This window comes from Brachycentrus maculatus, unplaced genomic scaffold (assembly GCF_059751285.1).
Source record: "Brachycentrus maculatus isolate JH-2025_06_01 unplaced genomic scaffold, ASM5975128v1 h1tg000452l, whole genome shotgun sequence".
In the NCBI taxonomy this organism is placed as follows: Eukaryota; Metazoa; Arthropoda; class Insecta; order Trichoptera; family Brachycentridae; genus Brachycentrus; species Brachycentrus maculatus.
Genome location: NW_028281199.1, coordinates 1567558 through 1584141, shown reverse-complemented (window position 1 = coordinate 1584141; position 16584 = coordinate 1567558). Strand labels below are relative to the sequence as shown.

The 16584-nt window shown below is 32.5% G+C and overlaps 1 protein-coding gene across 1 annotated transcript in view; it reads left to right on the top strand.

Annotated features, from left to right (window-relative positions):
- The window catches only part of LOC148302462 (dual 3',5'-cyclic-AMP and -GMP phosphodiesterase 11-like), a 168510-nt gene that overhangs the window by 36026 nt on the left and 115900 nt on the right, over positions 1-16584 (top strand). Inside the window, exon 2 of the mRNA XM_088271576.1 lies at positions 15801-15969. Within this exon, the coding sequence (XP_088127702.1) occupies positions 15801-15969 (169 nt within the window). The remainder of the gene's footprint in view (positions 1-15800; positions 15970-16584) is intronic.

The following is a 16584-nucleotide window of genomic DNA, read 5'->3' as shown; positions in this document are numbered from 1 at the left end:
AAAATAGGTCTGCAAAAAATTATTTTACTTCTAACTTTTAATTTTTATCCGTACTCAATGCTAAATAGGGCACTGCATCAAATTGACGCAGTGTTATCTTGATCTTTACTTACATGAAGGCAAGGCGATCACTCCTGCGCTGAAAATAGTATTAGTAAAAAAAGGTACCTAGTCAAAATTCCATGTTGCGTATTTTCAATATTATGTGGCGAAAAAATCCACCAAAAAATAATTGTATTCATGACCATAATGAAAATGAGTTTCATGTTTTTTCAGGCATTTTCAGCCCCCCTGAATTTGAGTTTCACTTCAGTATGTCTTCATTTCAGCCCTAATGCACGACCTTCCACCCTGTCGCGCCGGATAGCTTCCCAAAGCCTGGCTCGTGTGCAAATTACAGCCTTTGGACATTATTTCATGTTAGCATCAAAGACGACGCAGTAAAGTATTTCGGAAAATTCGCGAGTAAATAATATAATAATATACGCTTAGTCCGTTTGTAATATTGGTATGTCCGTCAGACTGCGGATCATTATATTGACATTTTTCTAAGCTCCGCATATGAAAGTAACAATTTTGTTGATAAAAAAGTGTTTGTAATTAAACCTTTTCATTCAATCGTGTCAAAATATGAATATTTAAAAAAAAATACAATAAAACATTGACTCCATTTATTTTATCATATATCTAAAAGTATCGTTTATAAATGAACGTAATTCAAATATGTAACTCATATTAACAACATTTTACCCAAAAATTTTATACAAATCTTCTTTATCTATTTGAATAGCCAAACCATTTTTTTGACTTAACGCAATTTTACAGTTAATTATTATTTATTCGCCCGTTACGTTCTTTATTTGAGTTAGCACAAGTGCTGAAGTATTTCACGCTTAAATATGTACCCAACATTATAATTTGCATAATTAAATACTGCATTATATAATCTGCGTACTTAAATTATATAACCCACCAAAGTCCGCATAAAGGTAAATCTAACTCGGTGTATTTTATTTATTTGACCTAAAACGATACGCAAAAAAACTGCATTGTTGTTTTTTCCAACAATTTTTTAAGTGTGCCCAAATTTTTGTTCGAGTAAATAACTTATATGACATGACTCAATGCATTAATTTGACCTTAAACTATGCGCAAAAATATTACATTGTTAATTTTTTAACAATATTTTAAGTGTGCCCAAATTTTTTATCGAATAAATAACTTATATGACATAAGTCAATGCATTAATTTGAGCTTAAATGATGCGCAAAAAAAACATTACATTGTTAATTTTTAACAATATTTTAAGTGTGCCCAAATTAGTGTTAAAATAAATAACTTATATGACATGACTCAATGCTATATTTGAGCTTAAACGGTGCTCACAACAATGTATTGTTAATTTTTTTATAAATATTTCAAGTGCGCCCAAATTTTTGTTCAAATAAATAACTTATATGGCATGACTCAATGCATTAATTTAAGCTTAAATGATGTGCAAAAACATTACATAGTTATTTTTCTAAACAATATTTTAACTGTGCCCAAATTTTTATTCAAATAAATAACTTAAGTGAGATATCCCACTAAGTCCACATAAAAGTACATCTAGCTCAATGTATTAATTTGAGCTAAAACGGTGAGTAGAGCTGATTGACGCCACCAAATTTTGCACAGTATACAAAAAAAATTAACAATATTTTAAGTGTGCCTAAATTTTTTGTTCTAATAAATAACTTAAATGATATACCTAACTTAAGTCCGCATAAAGGTATATCTAGGTAAATGTGTTAATATGAGCTAAGTAATTTTTGCACACTACGCAAACAAATGCATTAAATATTTTTTAACAATATTTTGAATGCGCCCGAATTTTTTTATTAATATTTTAACAAAAAAAAAGGTTTTTAGGAAATCTTAATATTTTCGAAAAACTCTTAAGTGGGACTCAACCCGAAAATTTGGACACACTGTTAAAGAATGAATTTATTCCACCCCTAAATTTTGTGGTTCGATGAAACAATGTCCCGCGGCCTAGGCCTTCGGATGAATGCAATCGTCCCTACCCCCTCACTTTCCTGCTACCCTGTTACATTCAGACCTCCCACATAAGGGTGGCTCGTTCTGCCTGCGCCTGTACAAATGTTTGCACCTTTATTATGCCGGCTTGGTGACGTCACGGACCTCCGGAGAGTCAGTATCGTTATCTCCCTTAAATTCCATTCAAAACAAGCCGGCATACAAATGAGGACACCAGATGCAAAGCCAGCTCTCTCCATTTTGTTTTTTTTTTTTTTTTTTAAACTTTATTTGCTCGAAACAATAAGAAATGTGGTTTTTGAAAGAAATAAATATCAATCTAGGTGAAAAGTAGTTGTAAATGATATTTTTCTTAGAGGAATAACTCGCCAAACCTTTAATTTTAGAATCTTTCCTGAAAAAACTGTTTTTTGAGTTGATACTCTTTTGATCTAGGGGTGCGATATGGTATTCTCGTATCCGCGTAAATATACGTAACGTATTCTGTATGTTAACTGGAATGGTATGCATATTGTAAATCCTATGCATTTTATCACCGTTTGGAATTTACATATTATGGAACTAAACGTCCTGTTTAAAGGCCACCCGTTGAATTCCAGCCCTTTTCAGGTACTTTCCTGAATTCACTCGCGTTTCTTCTATATAAATGAATATAATACTACAGTGTGATATTTCTAATCCGAACGTAAATCGAGCAGTGGCTTTTTCGGATTTGAAAATCGTTCGGATTACTGAATGTTTTGAGAAAAAAGAGAGAAAAAAAGGTATTCTCAACATTTTGAGTATGTCCAAATACGGGTTTTCTTGTTCACAAATATGGGTTTTCTTTACTTGGAAGCTATTTTTTACATGTTGACATCTCAACTTAGATGAAGAAGAATATAAATGTCTGGGTATTTACAGGGCTTACGACTTGTCAAAGGCTGGTAAAATTATCACTTTACACGCGTGCAATATTTACCATTCTACCCTTAATTAAGGCCAATTGGCAGCCACACTACATAAATTTTTGGCACTCTTAGACAAATTGATCCATCTCATGATCTAGTACATATGAGTACACTACATCCATCTTTGTTGGACTCAAGAAAGCTTTTATTAAGCAGAGACTCTTTTATATGTATGCAAGGTCCAAATCCTGGATTATACTGTGATTATATCACATGCTTGAGACCATCCTAGATGTTTTGCTCAATTGAAAGGGTCTCTGCATAATAAAAGCTTTCTCAATCCAACATAGATGGACGTTGTGAACTCATATGAACTGTCATAAGATCGATCAATTGAAATCAATATTTTTGGATAGACTGTTGTTTAATCGATTTTTAATACTTGCATCACTTCACAAGAATTTTTAAATTGCACATATTGGAAATGTGTGAATTATATTTTATAAAATAAAACAACTTTGTTTTTACTACTTTTTATTGGTACACTTTATCCAACCAGTTTCGACAAGAACCTTGTCATCATCAGGGTTTATGTACTTAATTCTAAAACATTAAAATACTCATAGTTAATTACCCTTCCCATACCAAAAACTTCCACACACACCGTACACCATATGAAAATATGAAAATATTTAGGAGTTTTTTTAATCATATTTTCATATGGTGTACGGAGTGCGTGGAAGTTTTTGGTAAGGTAAAGGTAACTAACTATGAGTATTTCAATTTTTTATAATTTAGTACATAAACGCTGATGATGACAAGGTTCTTGTCGAAACCGGTTGGATAAATTGTACCAATAAAAAGTGTTTAAAAACAATGTTGTTTTATTTTATAAAGTTTATAAAATGTGCCACAAAGTATCTGCGAAAAGCATTCAAGAAATGAATTATATTTATTTTTTCCCTTTAACCAGATGAAGCCACAGCGACGTGAGGCCTACAGTACAATTTTTGTGTACAGCGTGTTATTCAATAAGAAAAAAAAGTTATTCGTGTTTGTATATGGAAGGATTAAAAGTTTAAATTGGCATCAGTTTACCCGCGCTACGAGACGCCAAAAGTTTGTAGTCAGAGAGCGGATTTATTGCCTTTTCGAGAGATATTTATTGCGAATTTTAATTGCGTTAACGGTGTCATCTTGCTACTTTGTAACTACTATAATAAATATTTGGTACTAGAACAAATTGAATCAAGGCAAGGGGGGTGATAGAATTTCCACCCAATTATGACGGAGACAAAATTAAAACAAATTGACGTAAAGTTCACGCGAATTTATTGTTGCTCTTGCTTATTGATAATACAGGGTCATCGAAAAATAATGCCAACATTTAAAATAACTTTTTATAAAATAAAATAAAAAATTTCTTATTCTTTCTCATGAGCCCTCTCTCCTCTACTGCTGGATACAGGCCCCTTCCGTATCTATATTTTCGGAAGCGGAGGGCTGATCACCCTTCCTTCGTGTGTTAACGATCAAGATAACACTGCGTTTATATGATGCAGTGCCCTATGCACCATCGGGTGTGGATAAGGGTTAGAATAGTTATTTTAAATGTTAGTATTATTTTTCGATCATTTTGTGTAATACTAGTAAAATTGTTGTTTTACAGATAAATTCAGTGAAAAATGTGACAATGAAATATCGCCTACAGTAAAAAGAGGGGTGAAAAGCCATTTTCGTTTGAATATTTAAAAACTAATTAACTTACTTACTAACGATCGCGCCGCTTCTCCACAAGGGTAGGCAGAGATAATACAGCGCCAGATAAATATGTATTTGCGAGCAATCTTCGCCTCTTACACTTCGATGCAGCTTCACATATACCTACCCGCCGATTATTCCGACTCCTAACCTGACCACTTTCAAGTATGAACTTATAATGCTAAATGCCGTCAAGTTTTCTTTGGTCATCTTCTACTTATATTTCAAACTACATTCGTTTTAAGGTGGAGACTGACCGGAGCATTTCGTCGTAACGTAACACGTTACGATTCGAGCATTCGTATAGTCTGTACAGCGAGCCGAGCGCTCCATCCATAGTTTCGGATGCTCGCTGATGCTCGCCGCGAGCGATGTTACGACGAAATGCTCCGGTCAGTCTTCACCTTAAAACGAATGTAGTTTGAAATATAAGAAGAAGAAGACCAAAGAAAACCACCTTTATATATTGATTTAACCCTTCTTTCTTAACTCATTCGTAACAATGAAAGGGTAAAAAAATTAAAATAACTCTTATGAATTTTTCAGTGCTTTTTTTGTTCTTTTTTTGTTAAATTTTCAATATCTTGTATTTTCATAATACGTCCGCTCTTGCGATATTTTTTCCTTATATTTTTTACGCGTTAATTCGAATGGATCGCTTCGTTCCACCGCACAAGGGTTCGCCAGGATAATACTCCCTTACATGGGAGAATGTAACACTTCTCGTTGTGGCGGTATTGACATTTCACCATTAATCTACTTCAGTTACCCCCGCCCCCGCCCCCGCCCTACCGCGACTTGCCCCAATAGCGAGATCACTTAACTTGACTTTTGGATAATATAAAGGTCGTTTTTCATTTAATCTAATCAATGTCTAACTTTCGACGAATATATCCAAATAATTCAATAAAAACGTATTATAATATGTAGTGTTGCGTCCGCCTCCGTAGTGTAATGGTCAGCACGCTCGGCTACCGTTCTGGAGGTCACATAAATATAAGTGATTTTTTCACTGTAATATTTATTCAATATTACCCTGGACTGGTACCTGAAACGGAGGGCTGATCACCTTTCCTTCGTGTGTAAACGATCGAGATAACACTGCGTTTATATGAAGCAGTGCCCTATGCACCATTGGGGTGCGGATAAGGGTTTTATTTTTATTATTATTAATATGTACATATATATATATATATATATATATATATATATATATATATATATATATATATATATATATATATATATATATATATATATATATATATATATATATATATATATATATATATATATATATATATATATATATATATATACACATATATATATATATATATATATACATATATATATATATATATATATATATATATATATATATATATATATATATATATATATATATATATATATATATATATGTGTGTATATATAGTCATACCGGAGAAAGTGACCTAGTGCATTTTTTACATAAACTTGATGACTATATATTGATATAATACATTGACTTGTTAAAAATGACTAACTGCGTTGATGTTTATTTTCTTGCCAAGCAAAAGTGACTCAAATGGCCCTCCTGAACATTTTATACTTCGTTAGTTGGTCACTTTCTCCTGTACGACTACGATATATATATATATATTTTTTTTTTAAATTTATTTATTTGTTTTCATAATACATAGATACATTCAATATACATATTCATTTCATATACACATTTATTATACGTATTACGGCTCTTTAGGCATGGCCTGTGTTGAGCCAAATACTAACATGGTAATACAAAATTTATATTTTTATTTTTTTTAATTTTTAATATATTTTTTTTAATGATTAGATTATAAACATAACATACAGGAGATACAAAAATAATTTATAGTTTAAGGTTTTTCAATGTGATAATTACACCTGGACTTTAATCAATTCACTTTCTACCTTGTCCCTTCCAATGTTAAGCAACCATTGACGGACACTGTTCTTATATATAAGATATTCTCTTGGAATTATATTATTATTTTTGTAAATTATCTAATCAAAATTTATTAAATGTACACTCCGTAGCAAAAATTCATACGGAAACAGTTTTACATAGTAAGTAACTACCATAACCGAAGTGTAGTGTTAATTTTTTTTACTGCACTGATAAAAACAATCAATATCATTATCAGGGTAGATTATCAGAGCGGATTGGTTTGAGACTAAATAAACAATTTACTGACAGATCGCTGATACCTACTTACTTGACCCGGATAAACTTATAGCCAGGTCAGTTAATTTACAGCGGGTCAATAAAATAGGTTAAACTCGTCAATATGTCATCAAATCGGGAAATTTAACAGATCCCGACTCGACATGCACTTTAAATAAGATGAATTACTCCAAGAACCAAAAATAAATTTTGTATCAAGTACTTATCAAACCAGTGCGCCACTCGCCCGCAGAGTTGGGCAGACAGAATAGAACGCCAGACAAATCTGTCTTTGAACACAATCTTCGCTTCTTCCATATTTATACATACATCTTCTCATACATAAACACCAATTATTCCGACTCCTGACCAGACCACTTTGTATTTGAATCACTTGATCATGCTATGTTTTCCTCGGTCTTTCCCTGCTTCTATAAACAACCACATTCACCTCATAAATTTGTCTAACTATCCTTTCTTCCGCCTGCGGCAAGCACGCATACTCTGAGAAACGTTTGTGTATTGTGTATTGTGATTCTATCTATCTGAGAAACGTTTGTGTATGTTTGTGTATTGTAACATTTTGAGTATGTCCAAATACTTATTCACAAAATCTGGATTATCTCCAATTACAGGAGTTATTTTCATATTATTTTTTGACATCTCATCAAAGATGAAGAAAAGTATGGAAGTCTGGGCATTTACGGGGCTGACGACCGTCATCGGCTGGTTTAAGTAGCCACTTTACACACGTGTAACATTCACCAATTCTACCCATTATTGACAACCACACTACTCAAATTCTTGGAAGTTCTATATATATATGAACCAATTTAGAAACCTTGTTCTTGAATCACTAGAACTTCACTAGAGACATCTATTGGTGAGATGTAAAGAAGCTTTTGTACTAAGCAGAAACTCTTATATTAGTATGTGAGGTCCGAATCCTGGATTATAATCACACACATGAGAAACGCCAGAAAATACCATTTTCATTTTTATTATTTTTTTAAGCTTATAATTTGACCAGATAATTTATTTACAACATTTTGAATGTGTCCAAATACTTGTTCACAAAATCTGGACTATCTCCAATTACAGAAGTAGAATTGGTGAATGTTACACGTGTGTAAAGTGGCCACTTAAACCAGCCGATGACGGTCGTCAGCCCCGTAAATGCCCAGACTTCCATATTCTTCTTCATCTTTGATGAGATGTCAAAAAATAATTTGTGTATTGTGATTCCATCTATCTGAGAAACGTTTGTGTATGTTTGTGTATTCTGTATTGTGATTCTATCCCCGATTTTTTTTTACAATTTATTTATTTCCGTCACTGCAAATGAACAACTTTATATTAAAATACTTTTATGAAACACGTAAAAGTATTACGGAGGAAAACAAAAATTTTGAGCCCGTATCTATTATAATGTATGATGATATTAAAGAAATTCATAATCATAATACACGAGGACATAACAAAATACATGTGGAGCCGATAAGCACTACTAAATTTGGAGTAAGGTCCTCAAATTATATTGTCAATACCCAAATTAACCAGCTGCCTGACATATATAAAATAAAACCCATTCGGGGTTCCATAATAAATGATCTGAGAGGGTACTTTATGGAAAGATATATATGTAGTGATTAGTCATATTTTCTAATTTTGTTTTTACCTTATGTTTTTTATATTTTCCTATTTGCTGTATTTTTTTTTTATTTTTTGTATTTTCTCATTTGTTTATTTTCAATATGCTTCTTACCTTGTGCTTTCTCATTTATTTCTTTTAAATATGCTTCTTGTGCCTATTTATTATACCTGTTAATTGTTTTTATATTTTGCCATGTATTTGTATTAGTTTTGGTTATTTAAAAAAAATCTTTTTTGTAACATTGTTATTTGTGTTCCAGTCTTGTTAACCGTAATCCCATATCCCAAAATGAGAAAAAGAAATTACTCATCGGGAATATTATATGTATATCGCTCACTCCTTTCAAGAACGTCAAAAATAAAAAAAAGTTGATTTTTCAGGTGGACGTTTTTAAAGTTTAAAAATATAATTCAATATTTTAAAAATAAATATCAAACCACTTACCCAACTTTTTACTGTGCAACAGATCTTTTTAGGTAAAACCTGAAGGTTTTTTCTCCATTTGAAAAATATTTGGAACACTTTCTGCCCTGTAGCGGGTAAATATTAAGTTAAAAATATGCCTCTTGCTGGGATATAGAACATTTTCTGGGCATTCCGAAAACACGCACAACTGAAAATTTACGATTTTTTATTTATGACGTTCTTGAAAGGAGTGAGCGATATATGATTTATGTATGTAATATGTTTCGAAATAAATAAAAAAAAATAAGTTGTAGTAAATACATATCACCGGGAGGGGAAGGTTAAAATAATGTTTACGGTGCGATATGGAGTATAAGTTTTACAAAACATCGGGTCTTTTACGAGGCAAGAACCACGCACATCAACGACGGAAAGGTAATAACTTGGAAGATAATACCCCGAATATAGGATTCGTGAGTCTAATAAAAGTTAAGCGGAATCATGATCGATCAGAGCTTTGACGATAAAATGTTTTACTAATTGCCAATCTAAGACGTTTTTGTTGACGTGGCCTTGGCGAACAAAACGCTCACTTCTTTCAACAACGTCATATATCAAAAATCGTCAATTTTCAGTTGTGCTAGTTTTCGGAATGCCCGAAAAATGTACTATATCCCAGCAAAAGCGTCACATTTAAAACTTAATATTTACCCGCTACAGGGCAGAAAGTGTTGAAGAAAAAGTATTGTTTTTTAATTTACTTTATATTTTTCAAACGGAGAAAATACATTCAGGTTTTACCTAAAATGATCTGTTGCTGATCTGTTTTACCTAAGAAATCAATAAGTGGCTTGATTTTTATTTTTAATACATTTCATTATATTTTTAAACATTAAAAACGATCTCCTGAAAAATCTTTTTTTTTTAATGTGACGTTGTTGAAAGAAGTGAGCAAAAAGCTCTCGCCGATAATAATACAGTTGATTATATTTCCTAATTACGTTTGTATTTTTTTTTTGTTTACTTAAATTAAATACATTTATTTAAAAGAAAAATTATTAACGTATTTAAAATATTTTGTTACAGAGATCCACCAAGCCACCTTGTGTGTCTTGTCATTGGAGTTCTTTTTACATGCGTTTTTCGTCAAAACGAATATTAGCAAATTTTCAATCTAGTATTTACATATTAAATATCACCCTGAACTGGTACCTGAAGCGCAAGGCTGATCTCCTTTCCTCCGTGTATTTAACGATCGAGACAATAAAATTTCCATACAGTGCAGTGCCCTATGCACCAGTGGGTGCGGATAAGGGTAAAATGACTATACATGCATACATTTACATGTATATTTATATATTTGGGTTAATCGACTGCTGCTCTTGACAATAAGACCATAAAACTAAAAATCTATTATCGAAAATTTCATAAAACTACAAAAAATATCATATATTTTTATAATTTTTTTGTAGTTATGAAATTTTCGACTCAATTTTAGGCTCAAGCGGTAGCGGTATTACTTACATACATATGTGGATATCCCTACTGGTGACAATATAACAACACGTTTGTGCCTGTAAATATAACTATGTTGGAAATAAACGACACAAAGATATTCCTCTCTGCTACAAAACAAGCAATAAAGTCATGTTAACCGATAATCTAGATTCCAATCCACGTCAGCGACATATCGCTTGTTAGACTCTGAAACACGGGTGGCCAACCCGCGGCCCGCGACGTCCTTACATGCGACCCGCGGTCATGTATGAAGAATATATTTTTAAACCATCGATATATTTGTGATACACGGTTTGATACATCAACAAAATTTATGCCCTCAAGTTTAATCTATGAGCCAAGTCATGCATGTTGTTGAAAAACAGTGAACATTATCCGTTCGTACGCTCTTCAGCATCGCTAATTTAAGACAATCTCAAAAAATCTCGGAAACCAGTAAAGATGTGCAACTCAAACTGTTGAAATAGATTTAGAAACGAAGACCAACTGAAATCTCGAACCGAGTGGTCATTAAAAATTGGTTTTATTTCAAATAAAATTGTTGATATTGTTTGATTTTTGTGTCCCAATTAATAATATCGATTTTTAAAATTTTTCTTAATATTTATTGAGAAAGAGAGAGGAAACCCTTATCCGCACCCCAATGGTGCATAGGGCACTGCGTCATATAAACGCAGTGTTATCTTGCCCGTGATACTCCTAGATACTCGTATATCATTAATCTTATAAAAAAGAGGCGTTTCCCAGTATATAAAATAATCCGGTTAGAATATTGCATACATCCAAATAAAAGGGTCTCTGCTAAATAAAAAGCTTTCTCAATCTAACATAGATGGCTCTAGTGAATTCTCATGTATATTGTCATAAGATTCATCGTATATGTAAGAGTTCCAAAAATCGAGTAGTGTGGTTGTCAATCATAGGTGAATGTTGCACTGTGTAATTTTTCCTTTTTAAAACCTTATCCATCCGCACCCTGATGGTGCATAGGGCACTGCGTCATATAAACGCAGTGTTATCTTGATCATTACATTACACATGAAGGAAAGATGATCAGCCCTCCGCTTCAGGTACCAGACCAGGGTAATATTGAATAAATATTACAGTGAAAAAAATCACTTATATTTATTTGACCCCCCCTTGGAATCGAACCTGGGACCTCCAGAACGGTAGACGAGCGTGTTGACCATTACACTACGGAGGTGTACTAAATGTATATAACTAGACAAATACATTTTTTGTTGGTTCAATACGTGTTTTCTTCTATCATCTGGTTGTAGTAATGTTTTTTTTCTTCACATTTACCCTGATAATACTTTTTGATTACCTTTGCATTCAAATTATCATAAAAAAATTAATAAGTATGAAATTCATTGTAAAAAAATATATTTTAAATTATTATGTCTGTATGCGGCCCTTGGGAAAATTTAAGGTCATCGTTGCGGCCCGGGGTGCAATTTAGATTGGCCAGGCCTGCTCTAAAAATTCACAATGTGCCAAGAATCGCGGAACGTGACGCTGATAATGTGGCTCGCAGTCGATAGCCGAAATAACAAGAAACAAAATTTGAATATTGTATCACCGGAAAAATTTTAATATTTTTGATGTTGATCTTAACAAATAAACATTTTTCATATTATTTTTTGACATCTCATCAAGGATGAAGAAGAATATGGAACTTTACACACGTGTAACATTCACCAATTCTACCCATTATTGACAACCACACTACTCAAATTCTTGGAAGTTCTATATATATGAACCAATTTAGAAACCTTGTTCTTGAATCACTAGAACTGTTTTAAACTCATACAAGGATATGTAGTTAGAAGGAAATGAGAATGTGATTTTTTTTCATTGTATTTGAAAGAAATGGGTTAAATTGGCCATTTAAACTCTATATACAACGAGGGGTAAGCGATAAAAACTTCAACAAAGTTTACGAAAACTAACATAAACTTTTTTATATAATTTATTAAACGAAATATTTTATTATTTACTATAATATTTTAAAGCTTTCCACTTCCTTTCTGTTTTACCCTACAAATAATATTATATAGGGTGGTGCAATAAGTATTGACTTATAGATTTTTAAAAAAAAAGTTTATGGATATGGTTAGCACATTTGACTATTGTAATAGAGATCCCGGGTTGGATTCCCAGGAGGGTTAGAATGAGCATGTGTTTTTCCACTCTAATATTGACTTGATATTATCCTGGATTGGTACCTGATGTGCAGGACTAATCACCTTACCTTCAAATATTAACTGTCAAGATAACACTTCAATTATATGATGACTTCGACATGTATGTGGAGATATTTATAAAAATCTTGATTTTAATATAATATCTCCTATTTGGATCAAAAACAAATTAGCAAAAAAGAAAATTTTTTGATTCGGCATTCACTTTGTGGTAACATCTTTCCATTGTTAATTTAATTTTTACTTATTTAATACCACTATTTCTTAAAATCTATTTTGACACGTGTTTCGATGCATTCCGCATTATTTTCAAATACTGAACGGTGTTTGAAAATAATGCGGAATGCATCGAAATACGTGTTTCAATACATAAAAAAAATAGTCGAATTTAACAAGTAAAATTTTAATTAAATATGCAAAAAAATCTTGCATTTTGGCATCCCAATGTAGATAAAAAAGAATATGGAAGTCTGGGTATTTACAGTAGATAAAACTCATCATACGCTGGTGATCACTTTATTACACGTGTAACATTCACCATGATTGACAATCACAGTACTCAAAATATAATTCACACTTCTTTTCACGTGTGAGTTCTTGGCAGCATCTATGAATGATTTTAGTTATCATTTTATTTGTTTGACACCCTTATTTTCACATTTAAAAACCGTCAACACCCATTTCGCCACCCTATATAGTTATACCATTAACTTTTGTTTCTTTATCCTTAACTTCGTTATATTTTCTGCGATTATTGTTATAAAATTTTATTAATACAACATCTCGAACGACGTCGTAAAATTCTTCTAAATTGGGTCATAAATGCGTAATTTATGTTCACATATCTATACGCTAATGCAACTTGGAACGGGATCAAGTCCCAGTTCCAATACAGAAATTTGTGCCAGGAATTAATACTGGTTCTATTGTTTTACTTGGAAGCTACATATTTCCGAAAATTTCCAGTTTTTTTTGGATCTTACACTGATTAAATATTTCGTACCGTATTTCGGTAATGTAATGGCACAGGGGTAAATCTGTCAAATTTTGTTCCACAAAACGTCTAAAATAGTGTATTTCATAATCTGGCAAAAGGATACAGCTGTAGTTGCAATACTTATTTAGTTTCTTAAAATATGTACATATAAAAATACATAAAACAAATGAGTTATTTTATTTCACAAGTTTGTTTTTGCTCTCCTGTAAAATTTGGTCTGAGACAGATATACCCCTTTGCCTTTACACTACCGATTTTACGAACTGTGAGATGCAACTTAATTTTTAAGCTGATAAAAATAAACGTAAAATTCTTGGAACCTCAAAATTAAAAGTTAATAGCTTACATAGAAGCTGAAGACTGCGAAGATAAATATACTGGCCAAATTGCGAGAAATCTAAACTTCACATACAAAAATTAATTTAAAAAACCCTCAAACCCCCCCCTCTATTTATTACCCTATCAACCTCCATAAATATAAACACCTAAATATTTTTTGCTTTAATTTTCACCTGTAGATGAAAACATCTGTTAATTTTCGAAACTAGTCGTGTATAATAAAATAAAACTCATTGTGTTTATAACAAGTGTTAAATTTTTTATAAAATTTTAAAAAAAGTTTAGGCTTTGCCTAGTAAGATATATACATAATAAGGAAAGAATCTTACAAACATTTCATGAAGGTTTCCACTAATTAAAATTACTAATTTTAACCACAGGTGTCGCCGGAAAAGTAGCAAACAGAAGGTCAAAATTTATTCACCGAATTTTAAAAAAAATTTCCTATTTTTATAATAGAATTGACCGTGAAAAGAGTGTTAAAGATCTTCAAAGCCATCAGGAAAATTTTAATCACCATAAACATCCATAGAATAGGTCACGACACCGTAGTGATAAAATCGATTTCATTAAAGTATTATTTGAAGTAACTATCCAATTTTAACAGGTTATATCGTATGTTTTAATATAAATGTTCCTTTTTAGGTTTTATGTGTTAGGTGGTCTCTCTGTGAACTAGACGATATCGTTTAAGACGATTAAATGAAAATATATCGATAAATTTAATGGAGTGAAAATAAACCTGCCGATGGAGCAGAATCAAGCACAATATAGATGTGCTCACTCCAATTGCCTTTTTTTCCTTTTCAATACATTATCCAATGAAACTCGTTCTCAAAGTCAATCAATTTTGTTCATCACTTTTAGTTTTGTCTTTTTAATTGGAAATGTTTTTAGTCCCGGAAAAAGAAACATTTCACATTCTACATATCGCTCACTCCTTTCAAGAACGTCATAAATCAAAAAACTTGATTTTTCAGGAGAACGTTTAAAGTTTTTTTGAACGTTTTTTCAGGAGACCGTTAAAGTTTAAAAATATAAATTAAAAATGAATATCAAGCCACTTATTGAACTTTTTACTGTGCATTAGATTTTTTTAGGTAAAACCTGAAGGTTTTTTCTCCATTTGAAAAATATTTAGTATATTTAAAAAAATAATTAAACAATACCTTTTCTTCAAAATGCAAAAACAACATTTTCTGCCCTGTAGCGGGTAAATATTAAGTATAAAATATGCCGCTTTTGCTGGTATATAGAACATTTTCTGGGCATTCCAAAAACACGCACAACTGAAAATTGTCGATTTTTGATTAATGACGTTCTTGAAAGGAGTGAGCGATATTTTATGTGTGTATTATATAGACCAGGAATTGCGCTAACACGTACTATTAATACTGACTGTGAAATGAAGAATTTATTGGCATGGTATTGTTAGACCAGTAACCAATCAATAAATCCTTTCTTTAACCGAAAATTAATAAAAGTATTTGTACCTATATGCCCTTTTAACTATTGTTGTCGCTGCACATGTTAAAACTATTACATAAGTACCTAGAATTGTATAGTTACATAAGGACCGTCAGTCCATTTATCTTCACATTCGTTTAAAAATACAATAACTAGGTGAAACACGTGAAACAAACTTAGTTCACTCAAAAAATCAGTGTTTGGATTTAACATTTAATTCATAAATTAAAATGGAGTTCTACAAATTAAACGACAATTTGGGAAGGCCCTTCGGGCCAGCAAAGGTAGCCTCTTGTTTTGTAACGCCCTGGTAACGTGTGGTCTCGGTTTCCAGGCCTGCAGGTGCACAGCATCGAGCAGGGGGCGGGCATGCCGCGCGGGCCGGGCGCGGGGCGCCGCGGCACCGCCCCTGCGGCCGCCGGCTGCTGCTACGACGCCGAGTGCGCGCGCACCGAGGCCTGGCTGGACGAGCACCAGGACTTCGTGCACGACTACTTCCTCAGGTGACTACTAACTCACTTTTTTTTAAAGATGGGAATTGCTTTTATTATTTACCTTGCTTATTATGTACATTTTCCGCCTCTGTAACTTAATGGTCAGTACGCTCGGCTACCGTTCTGTCTCAGACCCGAATCCCATGGAGGGGGGGGGTCAAATAAATACAAGTGATTTTTCAGTCTCATTTTTATTCAAATATCACCCTGGACTGGTAACTGAAGCAAAGGGCTAATCACCTTTAAAAATATTGTTACAAAAAATATTACACATTTTTGAAATGAAAAAAAAAGGTGAATATTTGTGTTTTTATTATTCACACAAATATTTCAATTTTATACTATTTCTGTGAGCCTAAGTGGCTCATTATTAGAAATAGTTATCAAATAGTGGTAGTGTGGGTTCGAACCGAGAAACTCTGACTTGAGAGTCCGCGTCACTAACCACGGGACCACAACCCGACACATACTATCCAATTATTACAATAAAAATATGTTGCCGAGTATTCCATTGGTTTCCTATATTAAAGGTAATATTCATAAGTAGGCGTGTGTGGCACTGGTGAATTATTTATCATTTCCTCTTCCGGTCGCCTTATTATTACCGGTCATTAAATGAAATAC